General features: G+C 45.4%; 1 protein-coding gene across 2 annotated transcripts in view; it reads right to left on the bottom strand.

The window, feature by feature from the left end:
• Positions 1 to 17,412, bottom strand: part of Blnk (B cell linker) — a 65,625-nt gene extending 48,213 nt beyond the window's left edge. The window contains exon 1 of one of the 2 annotated variants that reach the window (XM_005063609.4): positions 17,148 to 17,412. In XM_005063609.4, the coding sequence (XP_005063666.1) occupies positions 17,148 to 17,194 (47 nt within the window). In that variant the 5' untranslated portion in view covers positions 17,195 to 17,412. Of the gene's footprint in view, positions 1 to 15,988; positions 16,129 to 17,147 lie in introns of those variants that run through there. The other variant, XM_040744626.1, reaches the window with a different exon arrangement.
• Positions 17,413 to 17,657: the final 245 nt, after the last annotated feature.

Here is a 17,657-nt window from a genome sequence, read left to right as displayed (position 1 = left end):
TAGGCTGTAGAGAAGAGAATATACTAGAAGAATAAAGGAAAGAAACCATCAAGAGATAGTGTGTGAGTGTGGTGTGTGTTTTTTCCCTTACCCCCTCAGATAAAAATGTCACAGTACACCAATTAGTGGATTTTCCTTTGAGCCTGACTGCTGGAGGCCAGTTCCTAAGGCACCAAAAGGTGTGGATTTGGGTGGGTGGGGAGGACCTGGGAGTTGTGGGGGTGGGGAGACTATAATCAGAATATATTATATGGGGAAACGAAACCCATTTGCAATAACAAGGGGGGAAATAAAACCCTGTAATTTATCAATTATCAATCACTAGTTCCCCATCCCTCTTAATTTATCAATTATCAATCACTAGTTCCCCATCCCTCTTAATTTATCAGTTATCAATCACTAGTTCCCCATCCCTCTTAATTTCTCAATTATCAATCACTAGTTCCCCATCCCTCTAAATTTATCAGTTATCAATCACTAGTTCCCCATCCCTCTTAATTTATCAATTATCAATCACTAGTTCCCCATCCCTCTTCCCACGCTTCCTTACCCATCCCATTATGTTTTTAACAACTGAATAATATTCCACCATTTATGTGCATCACATTTTGTTTTTCTATTCATTGGCTGTGGACTCTTGGGTTGTTTCCATTTCTTTGCTCCTGTGGCTAGTGCTATAGTAAACATGGGAATGTAGCTGTCTCTTTGACATACTGACTTCATTTCCTTCAATATGTCAAGTAGTGGGGTTGCTGCATCATATGGTAGTTCTATTTTTTTCTTTAATTTTTGGGGGAATGTCCATGCTGCTTTCCATTATACTAACTACTGAAGTATATTCCCACCATACTTTCCTCCACACCCTTGTAATCCTATGTCATTTGATAGTAGCCATTCTAACTGGAACAAAGTGATGCCTCAATGTCCAGCAAACAGAATGTTCCCAGCCTTCTGTTTCAGTCAACAGCCTATCGCCCCATCTACCTTCAGCTTGGGAGAAGAGCAGGAAGGGAGAGCTGTGGTTGCTGGTGGCCCTGCCTTCTGCCTTTATCTCTACTCAGCAGGTATGCCAGCCAGGACGGTTCCTGCCTGCTGGGTGTCCCTGCACCTGGGCCCAGCATGGAACATCAACCCCACAAGTCACAGGCATCTCAACTTGTCTTCCCCAGTAAGTGTGTGGGCAATCTCATTACAACTTCCCCACGGAAGACAGGCTAAGCTAAAGAAGTGGCCTTATTTAGGCTTGAGGGTTAGAATCACCCAGTATGTTCTTTAATCATCTTGATATGTTGACCTCACTCCAGACCACTGAACCCAGAGTCATTGGCTCTCAAGTGTCTCCAGTGTGTAGCTGAGCCTGAGAACCTCAGACAGCATTATCATGGTAGGAGAGCCTTGAGCACCCCTCCACACACACACACACACACACACACACACACCATAGCCCTGGGGATCTGGTCTGTGAAAGCACACCAGGGAGGACCACAGCCAATCTTCAGAAGATCCCTAGGTATTCAAGGGGAGACAAATTCTGGAAGGATGGTTCGTGGGGCACCAAGGTGTGGGGCCTTAGGGAAAGCAGTCATACCGCAGTGTGGCCAGTCACTAAACAGGAGTCCAACAAAGCTCACATTTGACAAGATTCATGCCCCATTGTCTCTTACTAAATACAGAAGGTGATACAAAAATGGGAGCATCTGCCACAAGCATATTTTTTAAAGGCTAGCTGAAAAAATTTAAAGGTGTGTGTGTGTGTGTGTGTGTGTGAGTGTATGTGAGCATGTGTGAGAAAGTGTGTGAGTGTGTGTGTGTGTCTGTGTGTGTAAAGCATCTTGCTTTTCTTATAGCTCCGCTGCACTCACTGGACCATGAAGAGGGGACTTAGCACCTTGGCATTTCCCTCACTTCACTTCCCAGAAGAAAACAAATACGAAGCAACCAGCTCAGAGAAAATCCCTTTGTGGGCTGGTTTTTGGATTAACAGAATCTCAAAGGGAAGCAAATCCTGCAAAGTTCTTGTGTTTCATGCTTCTGGAGCTGTAGGGCTAGCCCTGCCTGGTGAGCTGGTCAGGACCCAAGCGTGCCCCTCCCTACCTGGAAAACGGTGTGCCAGGCTTTGAGACCCCCCCACTCTGTGCTGTTCCCTTCTTCATGAGCTTGCAGTCGCTCCCCAGTTTACTCTGAGCCTCGCCTGACATTTTCATCTTGGCTGATCATTGCTGGAGCTCATTCTGATCTCTCACGAAGCCTGTCATCTCAGGCACTTTTAGGACCTCTGCACTGATACAAACCGATAGCTTGGTGTCTCCAGCTACTTGTTCCTAAGGTTAATTTGGAGCAATATTTTCTGTTATCCTCTCTCTGTGTCTCCCCCTGGAAAGAATATATCCAATCTCTTCACTACTTCTTACTACAAAGATATGTTTAAAACTGCTTTTGTTTTAAACTTACAGTTTAAATTAAAAGTATTTTAGAGAACATCTGTAGGTCTATTGGATTTTTGGTGTGTCTGTTCTCTCCTTCCTTTTGGGTCCAGAATAGGCTTGGTAGCAAGTAATCTTAGCTGCTGAGTCATCTTTCTGGTTTTTGTTTGCTTGTTTGTTTTGGGACAGCCTGTCAACACCTTTTGAGTGTGTACATGGTTTGATATTTTTGACTCCAGATTGCTTTTTAAGTTGTTATTGATCATCTTCACAGGACTTCTATTTTCAATGCTGGGGTTGAACTCAGGGCCTCACACATGCTGGGTGTGTGCTTTGCTAATTGAGCAAAGCTAATTGAGTGGGCTCCAGCCCACTTTTTTAAAAGTTAAATTGTAATAATATTTAATTTAGAAAAAGCGAAACTTCCAGGAAGCCATAGAAAAGGAAGAAAATGGAGCTTGTAATCTGGCGTCCTTGGACCTTCAGGTTTGGAGCTTCTGAGTTCTCTTAGATCTTGCTGGTGTTTTGTCACCATCACGAGTCATGTGAACAGACCAGGAAATGCCAGACACAGGAGAGGAACGGGAGGTGTGAAGGCTCAGAGGTGAGCTCATCTGGGACCTTCAGGGCCTGGTGGGAAGGTCAGAGAAGCAAGTGGATGGCTGCTGTGAGTGGCTAACCGGCCAAGGGAGTGACAAAGCCTTGGTAGTCCACAGGCTCAGGGTGAGCATAGTCCAGACAGCAGCAAGTGCTCAGAGACCATTCCTGGGGTGTGCCTATGGTTAAGTGGGGAGAATGGAGACAGCATGAGCAGGGGACACTGGTGGCCAGGAGCTCAGAGAGACCTTTCTCTGCTGAGCCTGCACCTGGAACAGTGAGATACTGAAGACACAGGACTGATGTGAGGTTTCTTCCTGGGAATTCAGGCTGACAGCTTTCATACAAGACACTGTTGCCCACCTAGTGCGGCATTGCAGCCAATAACCCCAGCCCTAGAGAGCCTGAGGTGGGAGGCCAGTCTAGGACATGTGGTGAGACTGTCTCAGTAAAACAAAGACTGGGGTGGCAGCTCAGTGGCAGAGCATGTGAGACACGAGGGCCCGGGTTTTGGCTCTGTCACAGAAAAAAAAATCTCTGGCGTAAAGCTGCAATCAGTGCTCCATCTTGGAGTCTGAGGTAAAAAGACATTAACAACAGCACCGTCCTATCCTGTCTTCATTTAAGATTTCTTTTTTTCCCTCCTTTTTCTCATTCTCTATGTAATGCACATGTGGGATTCACGTGCACACGTGTGCCGGTGCATGTGGAAGGAATCTCCTCCATCTCACTGAGGAGGGGTCCTCAAAGCCAGAACTTACCAATATGGCTGCTTCTGCAAATTAGCTTGCTCTGGGGATCCCGTTGCTGCCTTCCAAGTCTGAAACTGCAGGTAAGTCTTGATGTCCCCTGACATGGCTTCTGGAGATCTGAACTCTGGTTCTCACCCTCACCAGTGCTTTAACTGGTGAGGCATCTACCCAGGCCCACATTCAAAATTCTAATACTTAGTTCTTCACATTCTTTTTGTATTATTTTTTATTTTGCTCAAAATATTCTTTACCTTGATTTACTTCTTTTTCCAGACTACTCCTTAATGTTTGGTGTCATTATTTGCTAGTTTTGTCTGATTTGTTCTACAATTCAAGGAGCCAGCCAAGCTTGGGATCCGTAGTTAAGCTAAATACACATACTGCCCTCTATAAGGGAGGGCAGGGATCCCTCCCCACTCCATGCTTGCCCAACTCCTCTGGCCCCTGCAAAATCAGAGCAAAGATACAGAAAAAAGCCAAGGAGTCTGAGTCCTACACGTCTTCGTCTTGTGGAACTTGTCTTAAACGTGACATCACTGGTTCCCTACCCACCATTCTGAAATGATGCTGTTCCGTTATTTGCATGCCACAGACATCCTCCGGTGGCCTCCTTCCTCACTCTCTCCCCTCAGAAGGCTAGCCTCTTTCCTCCATACTCCTTGTCTGGCCTCAACTTCGCCATGCTCACCTCCTCTAGTTTGACCTTCCTGTGGCATCATTGGTGTTATATTTAGGTTTGTGGATTCAGCAACCACAGTTGCTTCCTCCTAAACAATGCAATGTAATTGGCAAGACATTTTGACAGTTCCTTCCATGGCAGGGTAGCCAGAGTAACATCCTAGTGTTAAGTGCCAGCATCCCATCTTATAGGTATAAATACTGAAGCCCAGAAAGACCATGGTGCTGTTTCAGACTGTCTGGCTTTGAAATCTAGGCTCTTTGTTTTGTCCATGAGGTCATAGAAATTTAGAAATGACAGAGACCTTGGTTATGATCTGAGCCAGCCTCAGATTGCCCCAGGGGAGAGAATTAAGTTCTATGGCAACTGACCAGTCCCAGGGTTAGCTCAGCAGACAATTGCTTTGTTTCTTTTGTCAAACCCCTTCCCTGTTCTTTCCCACCTGGCTTAGGTCTCCTGGGAGACAAGGTACCTATTCCTTCCTGGGACACAGCCCAGAACCCTGACTGAAGCACAGACTGAGCGAGACAGTTCTGAAAGTCTGACCCACCCTTAGGCCAGCAGACAGCCTTGGACTAAGAACCAGAAGTAATTGCACGTGTCATGACCTCACCTGACTGTATCTACAGTAGGATAAAGAATATTTATACTGCTGTGGGTTCCCCATTTATACAGATTAGAACTTTTGGTCTGAGAAATTGAGGAACTCTTGTAGTCTTATCACTGGTAAGGGGTGATAGGCAAAATGAGGTGTGACTCCAAGGTGTATGATCTTTGCCCTGTCTGGATGGCACGGTGATTTATTTCAACTTGGGCCCTCTTCTGGGAAGATGATCACCTTCACCATGGGCCTCTATGGCAGGTTCCCTTCTATCTGTGGAGACAACACTGAGTCCCCCTACCTGCCCAGCAGTCATACTGGGCACACACGTGTCCTCATCCCTGCCCTGTTATTGGCTTCCAAGGTCAAACGTTTTTCTGGTAGGAAGCATGAGTTCTTAGGATGTCTTAGCCTTTAGGGAGGAGCAGAAAGAAAAGAGGAAGGGACAGATGGCAGTGAGAGGGGAAGGGGACAGAGTGGTGCTTGTTCGATAGAAGAGGGAGATGTCATGAGGCTCTCCAGGTCTGGAACACGTTGGTGGGGCCCAAACAGACTGGAAGAAGAGTAGCGCCAGGCAGAAAGGTCCCGTGGAGTCTGGGGCAAAGAGCCCGTGTACACCTGACAACACCCCACAGCCAGCAGCCATGGAAAATAGATGGCCAATGCTTCCCACATCCTGCCCTGTCTCTATTTTCCCACAGACATCTGTAAATATTTGCTGCTAGTGGTTGGCATGTCTGTACTGCTGAGCAGGGTCATAAACAGACAGAAGTTGGACTGGATTTGGCACCACTAAGGACAGGGACACGTCTACAATTATTTGCTACCTTATTTAAAGTTCTAGTTCCATTTACCCCGTCAAGGGAAGACTGGCCAGGGAATCTCCACATTGAGGCAGATGGGCTGATCAAAACCTGTGCTATCCTGACTTCAAAAGTTCTTGGAAGATTTGTCACTTGGCATGACCACAGAAATTGCCATGGTCCTTCCTCTTCCTGATTTCAGTGTCTAGGAGCCCTTGGTGCCTCGAGGGCTGCAGCTTTTCCTGTCCTCCAAGCATGAAGGGGCCCTGCTGATCTTGGTGCTTACCACTTGTGCTGTAGGGAAGTGGATAGAGAGGAAAGCTCTCCTTGAGTCTGTAAAAAGGCAAATTATGAAAATCACACAATCGCACGAGGTTTCTGTGTCCACAGAGACATGCGCCCTTGGGTGAACCACACATGTTAATTAATTCTCACTGTTTCTACCAGGCGCCGTCTAGTGAAGTTTGGTATGCTCAGCTTTTCCATTGCCAGCAAAAAAATACCACCTCAAAACAAACAAAAAACAAAAAACAGGGTTTCTAAACCAAAGCAGCTAGGAATTTTTTTTTATAAAAGGAGGTGACCAAGAAGTCATTCAAACATGCTTTCAGAAAATTCTGGAAATGCTTTTCTAGACAATGAACATGCTTAAAGAATTTCAGTGTGTCATTTTTCAAAACTAACTTCTTGGGAAACGAAGGGGTGATGTAATGCTTATTCCTTACATGATTAAGGTACCTTAGCTACATCTGTGAACACCTCAGAATGGACTCTATTGTTTTATATGATTATTATATGTTAGTAAAAATATTTATGTTAACTTATGATCAAAATGTATTATATATTATGTTTGTGTATGTGAAGATCTCATAATGAAACCCATTGTGTATGGCTAGTGCATGCCAACATAAACAAAATGTAATTGACTCGACTGGAGAAAAAAGAATCTTGCCTTTGACTGCATAGTATTACACAGTCGGGCCACCTTCTTGACTAGGTACCCATTCCTGCAGCTGAACCCCAAAACATTGTTAAAAGTAAAGAGTTTTTTGGGGGGGTTGTTTGTTTGGTTGGTTTTGGTTTTCTGAGACAGTGTTTCTCTGTAGCTTTGGAAGCTATCCTGGAACTAGCTCTGTAGACCAGACTGGTCTCAAACTCACAGAAATCTGCATGCCTCTGCCTCCAGAGTGCTGGGATTAAAGGGATGTGCCACAGATACCTACTTAAAGATCAATTGTGAAGAATAGTTTTTCCTAGGTCCTGAAAACATCTGACTCAGTTAGACTTTTCTTCCTGGGCTCTGAGTTACAAACAGAGACACTAAGGAACATTGTGTGTGTGTGTGTGTGTGTGTGTGTGTGTGTGTGTGTGTGTTTTTGGGGAAGAGGATAGAGAATTTAAAAAAAAAACCTTGAAATTCTTAAAAAGCATCTAGAAATGTATGTCAAGAATACCTTTAGGGTTGCTGAGAAGGCTCACTCCTTATTGCTATACAAACAAACACGAGGACCTGAGTATAATCTCCCAGAACGTATGGGATTGGGGGCAGAGACAGGAGAATCCCAGAGTTTGCTAGCCAACCAGTCTAGCTGAATCTTTGAGCTCCAGGTTTAGTGAAAAACCTGTCTCATAAAATAAAGCAGAGAGCAATTGAAGAAGACGCTAAACATTGGTCTCTGCCTCTGGCCTCCACATACATGTGCACACATGTACAAATGCTCAAACATTCAGTTACACACACTTAAATGCACACAGCACAACACAAACACATTTTTTAAAAACCTTGAAGTAATATCCAATTGGTCAAAGAAAACTATGACCAGTACCCCTTAAATAATCTATATTATCAATTTTTAGCATTTAATTTATTTGTTTATTTGCTTGCTAGTGTGTGTGCACACACACTAGTGTGCATGTGCTCCTTGGTGCCATGTGTTGTCCAGGAACTGGTCCTCAGCTTAGCAAACTCATTTACTCACTGAGCTGATTCGCTGGCCCAAACATGTTTTTGATTGTAGCAAAACACACACAATCCAAATTTCACCGTTTATATAGTAACATTTAGTAAACTCACAAGATCATATAACCTCCGACACCATTCAGACACACAGAGTAGTCAGTAATAGTTTTAAAACATTATTTTCCTCAATACTTTTGAAGTTTTAAATGAATAGCTTTGTTTTAGTGTGTGTGTGTGTGTGTGTGTGTGTATGTGAGAGAGAGAGAGAGAGAGAGAGAGAGAGAGAGAGAGAGAGAGAGAGAGAGAGAGAGAGAGAGAGAGCACTCAAATGCAGGACCTTGCACTTGCTGGGCAAGGCTCCCTGACTGAGCTTACCACTAATAGTGCTATTCTCATTTTAAAAGAACAACACTCACCCTAAAATACAGCACTAGGCACATAGGCCCAGCCATCTGGGGTTGGCATGGCAACTGTGAGATCTTTTAAAAAATAATAATCATATGTATGCAGAATTTAGCTTTCTAAGATTTTAGCAATATCCTTTCCATTCCTTTTCTTCTCTGTATTTTGCTGTTTTGTTTTGTTGAGACAAGACCCCATATAGCCCAAGCTGTCCTGGAATTTACTATGTAGGTCACGATGACCTTGAACTTTCTGTCTGCCTCATCCTGCTAATGTTGGAGTTACAGGTATATGACACAGTGCTTGGCTTTCCATTTCTCTTTTGAAAATGTATTTATCAGGGCTGGAGAGATGACTCCACAGTTAAGAGCACTGGCTGTTCTTCTATAGGACCCAGGTTCAATTCCCAGCACCTACATGGATGCTCATAACCATCTAAAGCTCCAATTCCGGGGGCTCTGACACCCTCTTCTGGCCTCCTTGGGCACTAGGCATGAACATGATGCACAGGCATTCATGGAGGCAAAACACACAAGATAATTTAAAAAGAAAGTATGTTTCTCACGTTTGAGCCTATCACAAAAAATGAAATTATTTCTTATTTCTTGGTTTGTCCAGTGCCGTGTGCATGGGTGTGTGTGTGTGTGTGTGTACTTAAAAAAAACCTTATTCCTCCTGCTACATATTTTCACACCTGAACCAACTACAGTTTTTGTTTTTCTTCCTATTGTTTTCAGTAGTGGGCATGGGGTTCAATGCTTCATTCATGCTAGGTAAGTACTCTATCACTAAACTGTATCTCCAGTCCCTCTCTTTACTTTTTATTTTGAAACTGGGTCTTTCTAAGTTGCCCAGGATGGCCTTGAGCCTGTGACTCTTCTGCCTCAACCTTTTGAATGCATAGGGTTACAGGTTGGCACTAACAGATGTAGCTTACAGGTATAGTTTAAAGCAGTGATTCTCAACCTTCCTGATGCTGCAACCCTTGAATACAGTTCCTCATACAGTTGTGGTGACCCGCAACTATAAAATTACTTTCATTGTTACTTCATAGCTACACTTTTGCTACTGTTATAAATTGTAATGTAAATATCTGTATTTTCCTTAGGTGATCCCTGTGAAAGGGTCCTTCAACACCCAAAGTGGTCTTCACCTAGAGGTTAAGGACCACTGGTTTAAAGTATGTGTGGGGATGCAGGAAAGCATTCTATGTCTACGTTTCTGCTCTATTGCCCACAGGCATCATCTCCCACCTGGGGAACTCTGTGGCTGTGTCTCCACCTCTGACCTCCTTATCCAGAACAGTTTTCCATTCATTCAACTCATAACCCTTGCTAACTAAACGATCTCCGTGCTGGAGGCGGGAAGATTGCAGATGCTTCTGGGTCCACACTGGCTGTCACAGCCATGCCTCCTGACTGATGCCAGCATCCGAGAACAGCCAGGCTCCTAACTACTGTACTTAGTGATTCTGACCCAGAACCCCAAGGCACTTCATCATCTGTGGAGCTCTCTAAGGACACAATCTGCGTATCCAGGACATTGAGACCAGGATGTATGGAGGATAGTCCCACTGTTAGTTTTCCATATTCACTGTTACGATGCCCCTAGTTTATGTGTATATTATTAGCATATGGTATTATGTCTATTTTCCAGATGAAAGAGCCAACGTAAGATGGATTAAGTGTCCTCCCAGACTAAGCAGGTACCCAGACCCAGGTCCACCTATTCCAATTAATGTGAATTCTCTTTCTAGCACAGCAAAGACACTTTCCCAAAGCATCTTCTAAATTATACCGCACTGGCGATGGATGCTTGGACTGCAGCTAAAGCCAGTTATGCTGTTTGTAATTACAACTTATCCTCAGACAATGGGAACCACTGTAGGCCCCGTCACTGTAAAACACCAGTGTGGTGCCACTCACACCTGAGTCAGTGGAATTCAAGTTCGGGCCTGAAAATATGCAACAACCTGAGCTGTATCCGAGTTACATCTAAGTCTACAGGGCTTCATGGAGGTTTCTGACAAGTGAGCAGGCTCCATTTTAGCTTTTTTGGTTTTATTTTTATTATTTTCTGCGCATGAATGTTTTGCTTCTGTATACATAGGCATGTCTGTGCACTATATGCATTTCTGGTACCCAAGGAGATGATGAGACTCTATATGGGTCCTGGGAATCGAACCTGTCCTTCGACAACAAGTGCTCTTAATCACTGCGCCAACTCTCCAGCCCATGCCTTTTAGCTTTTTAAAAACAGTTGTCTAGGACGCTGACTAAACTAGAAAGTTCTAAATGGCTCCGTGAGGCAGAGGAAGCAGAAGGGATGGTGTGCCACCTGCTTTCTCTCTTCATCCATAGGCAACAGGGAAAGGTGAGTTGCTGTAGTTGGCTTTATTGGCACAAGCTTGCACAGATGTCTCGACCGGACTTGAGACATAAGGAGGCTTGAGAGATGTCTCTTATGTTCTGGAAAGGTAGGACTCAGTGTTTCTCCATAAACACCATGTCTCCACATAGGCAAGCAGGCACGCTGCAACATAGATGCCTTGACCAGCACTGGCTGTATAATGTCCAGTGTAAAACAACAACAAAGCCTCTCATTGAAGTTACTAAGGCCTGTGACAACAGAGTTAAACTCTATGTGGGCTCTTCGGTGTGTGTGGCTATGCACTCAAGGAAGCACAGGAGCCTGGCTGCATGTACCCTGCCTACACCGTGTGAAGGGGTGAAATCTGAAGAAGGTCTGGGGACCCCGTAAGCTTCATGGAGGCAGAGATGCTCCTGCGTTACTAAGGTCCCTTCATCAGGCAAATGGTCAACAGAAGAGTATAGCCCAGCAAGGGGGGGACATCCAGTGTTCTTATGCTGGCTCCTTTGCCTTTGAAATAGGCTTTGACGAACACATGGCATTTTAAAGGCCTAGTAGTCATGGGGGAGTTGTGAAAATACCAGAATGAAAACTAAGACTGCAGGAGTAGCTGCCAGTGTACTGCTTTGGAAAGAAAGTAAAGACAAGTCTGACAGAGCAGGGTGGGTCAGGTGGAGGGGGCAGGAGCCTGGAGGAGGATGCCTTTAAGTAGTAAATGCCCCTCAGCTTTGGAATAAAATACAGGAAGGAAGGAAATGAAAAAGACTATTTAAACCATGGTTTAAATGTCAAAATGTCCCTATAGGCTCATGTGTTTGATGATGTGTCTCAGAAGGCTGTGGAACTTTCGTGACCATGGACTAGTCAGTAGAAGTGGGTGTCTCTGGGAAGATCTCAAAGGTAATATCAATTTATGGTTCTATCCCAAGCTCTCTGCTTCCTGGTCTTCCAAGATGTAACCAAGTCATGATGCTGGCTCCTAATGCTGTTGACCAAGCCATACCCTCCAGGCCATGATTGGATTGTGAACCAAAGTAAACCCCTCCTCATTTAAGTTGTTCTTAATGTCACAATTTCTGTCACAATGCTGAGAGAAGTGGCTAACACACTGGTGGATGGAGACCCAGAGACAGAAAACATGGCAGGGATAAAGAGGCTTGACACATGGTCAAGAGGTGGCATGGCATGCCCCAAAAGAAGTTTTCTTAGTGGCCAGACATCCTTAAGACCCCACATCAGCCATCACAGGGGCTGCTGCCTCAAAATGGTGCTAGGGCCTTAGAGGGCAGATGGGACCTAGAAGCCAGCAACTAGTGTCACATTTCAGGTGTTCCTGCTCTCTCAGAGAGACCCTTGAGAGGAGGGCTAGATTTCCAAACCTCAATCTGGAGTAATGGATGTCATTCTCTTACCCCCACCAACTGTATACTTAGTCCCTAGGGTCCTAAGAGGTCCTAGGGTCCACGGGGGAGGGGGGGAACCCAGGAAACCCAGAGAGGCTGTGGAATGACAAAATTAAGTCCATTTCTGAGACAGCCACCACAGCAAACAGAAAGAAGCAAGGTCACTCCTAAAGGAGCAAAGTACCACTTTCCCACAGACAACCATTAAACTAAGTGAAGTATGTCAGGCGTAAATAGACAAATACAGCATGGTTCCAGTTGTTTGAGGTTCCTAGAGGAGACATAAAGTAGACTGGCTTGGGGGGGGGGGGGGGCTGGGAGGGTAGTGGGAGGAGTCCTGGGAATGGATGGTGGTGGCAGTTACACACGGTTATAAAAGCATCTAATGCTACTGAACTGTATGCGTGAAAACAGTTCAGATGGCAAACTTAGTTGTATGAATTCTGTCAGAATGAAAACGGGGAAGCACAAAAATGAGGAGGAGTCACTGAAGTATAATCATAAAGCCAGAGTCACAGGTGTCTGAGAGAGGCACTGTGGCATCCGTGACACTCCTGCAGGGTCAGAGTCCTAGTGGAGCAGGCTTAAAGGTCCCACTGATGAGGCTCTGTCTACAGATGGTAAGCGCCTAGAAGCTCCCTGAGTTCAGAGGCAGGATCTAGGATCAGCCACCAACCTTGAACACCCCACTTATTAGCAGTAATCCTGGGAACCTTCACATAAGATCAGATAAACCGTTCTCTGAGGCCTTGAAAAGACCAAAGACAAAGAATCATTTTATAGGGCAGAGGATGGAAAATACAGAATTGATTTATAATGGTGCCAGGTAAAACTCCTAAAAGAAAAAAATGTACTCTCAAAATCTACTCATCAGGAATAGCCTGATGGGTGCTTTTGGGGAAGTTAGCCTCAGGGATGCCACGGTGGCTGAGGGAAGATCACTGCAAATCTGTGTCTAATAAGCACTGCTGGAGATTTGTAAATGTGACTAAGTGGATCTTTAAAAATGGGTGACAGTGTGTGTTACCATCCCTGCATCTCCTTAGCCTTTGCTTTCAACCTTGGGACATGCTGCCTCTCTTCTTTGGGCCCCAAGGTTGGTGACTTTGGAACCAGCCTTTTGGCGTCACCTCTGTCACCCTTCTGAATACATTACAAGTACTTTTTGATAGTCAGAGAGCTCAGTGCTTAGGAAATATATAAGATTGGCCTCCCATGTTTACTGCAAAGCTCAGGCTTAAGAAGGACTTTGGGCATTGTTTAGACCAAATTGCCCATTTTGTGGAGGAGTGTAGGTCAGACAAATGTAGGAAACATGGAAAGGTGAGGAAGAAGAGAACACAGACATGAAGTGAAGGGAGACTAGGGGGTGTGGCCGGTGTAGGCGTGAGTGAAGTGCAGGGAGGATGAGTCAGACGAAGAGTCGACCATGAAACCTTTGACAGAAACAGGGAGGGCCTGAGAGGAGGAGGCAGAGGGTAAAAGAAAGCTGAATCGATCTATGTAGAACTCCAGGTGGAAAGTCCAGGCACTGGAAACTCCAGTGGAAAATCTCAGGGTGTAAAAACAGAGCTATGTCCTGGAGTCTGTCAGAGAAAGTCCAGAGTAAATCCCTAGCCAGCAAGGCCTGGACACCCATGACAGAGCCTTCTGTCCTGAACAGTTTCACTGGCCACTCAGAGGAGGCCTGAGAGACATGTGCCATGTCTACAATCCATGCAAAGCTAAAATGCCACAGATGTTAGACCCAACAGAGAAAATGGTCAAAATAGAAAGAAGAAATGAAACTCACAGGAAGCACACTAGGGATCAGTATAAAGTCCTCTGTTTATGTCCAGGAAATAATTGCAAACTACAGAATTATTAAGAATGACCATGATAAAACATCATTAATAGTTATTGTCTTTTAAACTTAGTAATTATGCTATGCCAGGATCATGGTGTCAGTCGCTTCATGGGACAATTTATTTAATTCCCACAATAGCCCTATGGTATTGGCACTATTATTATAATCTTTGCCTTTAGGTGAAGAGATTGGGGCCAGGGAAATTAAGTAAACTTGCCTAATGTCACAAAAACCTTGACTTGTCCGACCAAAATCAATACTGTCTCCTCTAACCAATAAGATAAAGATTGAGGAACCATGATATGACCAGCCTTACGGTAAAAAACTTTTTCTAGTTAGACAAATAGGTATGTGTTCACGTGTGTTATACTGAGGGAAATACACAAGCACAAATGATCAGTCTGTGGGGAAGTTGTTAAAAATATAAAACTTCATTTTCAAGTTAGCCACAGCACCCTGAAAAGAATGGCTGCCGAAGCTCTTTGGGATTGTAGACTCCCAAATGCTCACCTAGACGCACGGTGCCTGTGAGGTCCTAGGGAGGTTTGCTGTGGAAGAATTGAGAACCCAGGTCTCAGGCAAGTTTATGTTGATGTCACTACTTTATAAAACTCAAAGGGAAATCATGGCTAGAACCAAGTATGAGAACTGAAAGTCTGGAAACTTCTATTAACAAAGAGATATATGCATACATTGGTGTTCACACACACCTGGCCACCTCGACTGTCTCAGTTCTGGTACACTGAGAATCTCCCAGCGAGAATCTACCCTCAGTGGTGCCTTAGGAGCCTTCGTCCTTCATGTTCAGGACCCTTCCTTCCCAGCCCCCTCCTCCCCAGCCTCCTCCTCCCCAGGCCCCTCCCCCCTCCCCAGCCCCCGACTCTGCTTGTCCTCATCTACTTGGTTCATTCTGCTTTATTCTTTTCTTAGCCATCCCTTCTGCCCCCAGGCTCTTTCCAGACCGGGCCATACATCCCCTGGGTCATTCAGTGGAACCCCTTTCACTAACACTCCCCGTGTGGCTTGTCCTGACATTGCTGTTTACTTTGCTTTACTTGGAGCAGGTTCCTCTACAAGCTTCGAGAGGCCTGAAGAAGTCTGAATATCACTCTCATTCACATCGCTGTCTGGTGCTAAATAACTCGCTAGGCAACTGTCTGAATCGCTGTTACCAGTCAAGGAGGGCACACAAACAGCGGGGGCAAGCATTTCATCTGCCAGCTTCTCGTGTGCTCGCAGAAAACATTTTACATGGCGCTTTGGGTTGCTTTACTTCCAGTCTCAGGCCTTTGCAAATTTCCATGCTGATGGCGCACATTTCATAAAAACAGGCTGATTCTGTGCAGACAGTTTAGTAACCAGGCAGGGGCAATGCTGCTTTGCTCCAAGCAGATTCCTATAGCGTGTGATTATCTGAAGTATAATTTTGGTCTTCAAGCCTATAATATAATTACGTAATGCCCATCACCCACTCCATGATTAGACTGGACTTTGTCCAAGGGGGGAGGGGTCATAAAGAGATTAAAATTCTATTGCTCTCTTTATTTCGATTCCCATCCGGGTTCCCGAAAGAGAGTTAGGAGGCTTGGGAGGGCTTTAAGTTAGGGACCTTTGGGACTGTTCAGACCAGCCCCGGCACTGAGGCCTTGGCAGCTCTCCACCACATCTTCTGATCTCCCCCTGCTTTCTCGCTGCTGTGCCTTTAACTCTAAATGCCTGGGTTCCTTAAGTCCCCAGCACCCAGTAGCTGTCCCTCCAGCTGCCTCTATCCAACCTGTCCTGTTCTCTCTCTATCGCACAGCCACTGCCATCTCTGCATGCTTAGACCGCCCCCCCCCACTCTTACTTTTCCTGCCGGCCCCACAAGCCAGGACCGGCTTCCCAGGGCCCTCTCATCCTGTACACGCCACTATACAGCCTCTGCTGGACAGAACTTTCCTCAACAGCAGACTGTACTCATATCAGCACCATGTAACTACCTCCCCCCAGTTCTCCATCTCTTTTATCTGAGCTGCCTCTCAAGAGCCTAATTCTTGAAACATCTCCAAGCCTCTGCCACTCCGATCTTCTTCTCTACTTTGCAACAGTAAAAAACCTAGAGTGCCTGTGGGACCCTCTGATGCCCATCCATGTTAAGGACGCTCTGGCTCACCTGGTGCTGCCCGCCATTCTAGACCCTTCAGAGCACTCGGTCAGCTTCTTACCACGCCCCTCGGGGTTCGAAGACCCACAGGCTAACTGTGAAGGGCTGTCCCTCTGCCAAGTCCAGGTTCATTTCTCTTCAGCTTTGTCTCAAAATCTCCAGTTCTCCAGCTCCTAAGTATGACCCCATGAAAGGCCAAAGTTCTAACCAGCAGCTGGAATATAACACACCCCTGGACGTTTAAAAGTTCCAGCCTCTGAAGGCCATTGGCACCACTTTAGTGGGACAAAAAGATCTTCAAACTCAAAATGTGGGAAGTCATATTTTCGTGATCCCTTGACTTATGTCTTAGTTCACTGCTAGTTTATTCTTTCTTAATAAATATATGTTTTTAATTTGCTAAAACTGTTTTTAAAATTATTGTTGTTGTTATTATTTGTGTGTGTGTGTGTGTACATGTGTGGTACGTGTGCAGGCATGATGTGTCAGGGCATACGTGTTCTGGGCAGTGAGTGTGAAGTCAGAGAACAACAGTGTGGAATTGGCTCTCTCTCTCTCTCTCTCTCTCTCTCTCTCTCTCTCTCTCTCTCTCTCTCTCTCTCTCTCCTTGTATCTGGTTGTGGGGATGGAATTTAGGTTGCCGGGTCGCTAGGCTGGTACAGCAAGCACTTTAACCAATGAACCAAGTGAATGGCCCTGAAGTAGTTTTCAAAATAGATAATTGTTGTCCTGTCATGAAAGCATTGGAAAGATATACAGTTCCCCACAAGAAACTTGAGATGAGCACTCACAAGCATAAACAGACGATAACCAACAATGACCACAAATGTTCCCCATGCAGTGGTTGTAGACTCCATTTGGACAAGCCCTTCCTCGGCATTGTGCCCTATTCAGACCCAGAAAGCTGGCCATTGGTAGCATGTGGGCCACAGAATTTTCTATCTCTTGCCTTTCCAGAGCTTCACCCTTTGCCCTATCACTGGCAAAAAGCAGCCACTTTAGGTCCACTCATTCCTACACATTTCTTAAAAACCCTGTCTGCTTCCCCATAGGCATCGTGAGTCATTTCCTTGGAACTGGTGGAGTACTCTAGGGTATTGGCGCCTCCTAAAACAGTAGGGACACTAGTGGGGAAGGAACAGGGCTAAGGATCCGAAGGGAAGCTTACCTCAGCTTCTGGCTGGCGGGGACAGTTATCTTATTCAGCTTGTCCATTTTTCGTGAGAGGAGATGTGGGTCGCTCTCCAAGGGAATGTCAGCAGCTCCTGGCCTTCCTGGGGAGCTGCATGATAAGGCTTTGGGCTCAAGGACTCAAGCCTCTGGAACTAACTTCTGAGAGCAACTGCAGGCTGCTGGCAAACACCCCTGCGTAGGGGAAGTAAAACTCGCTGGAGCGCATCGTCAAGTTTCATGTTTCTACGAGATCATGTGATTCAGGGAGTCAGCCTGCTTGGCAGATTACTGTGCGTTGTGTAAACTTCAGTAGTGAAACCTTATTGGGCATGCAAATCCCTTTCCAGCAGCTCTCTTTTATGACCAGGTTTGTTGCCAGGTTGGAATAAGCTGTGGCTGGGCACTCCTTCCTGTTTGCCCCAAATCTTAGGTAGTCCCTGTTTTCAGCAAATGGCCAGTGTCACCTGCAACTTGCCAGGTACAAGGAAAAGCAGTCAGTTACATC

This window comes from Mesocricetus auratus, unplaced genomic scaffold, assembly GCF_017639785.1.
Source record: "Mesocricetus auratus isolate SY011 unplaced genomic scaffold, BCM_Maur_2.0 Super-Scaffold_4256, whole genome shotgun sequence".
NCBI classification, from domain to species: domain Eukaryota; kingdom Metazoa; phylum Chordata; class Mammalia; order Rodentia; family Cricetidae; genus Mesocricetus; species Mesocricetus auratus.
The sequence above is the reverse complement of the archived record's forward strand: the minus strand, read 5'-3'. Positions and strand labels throughout refer to the sequence as shown.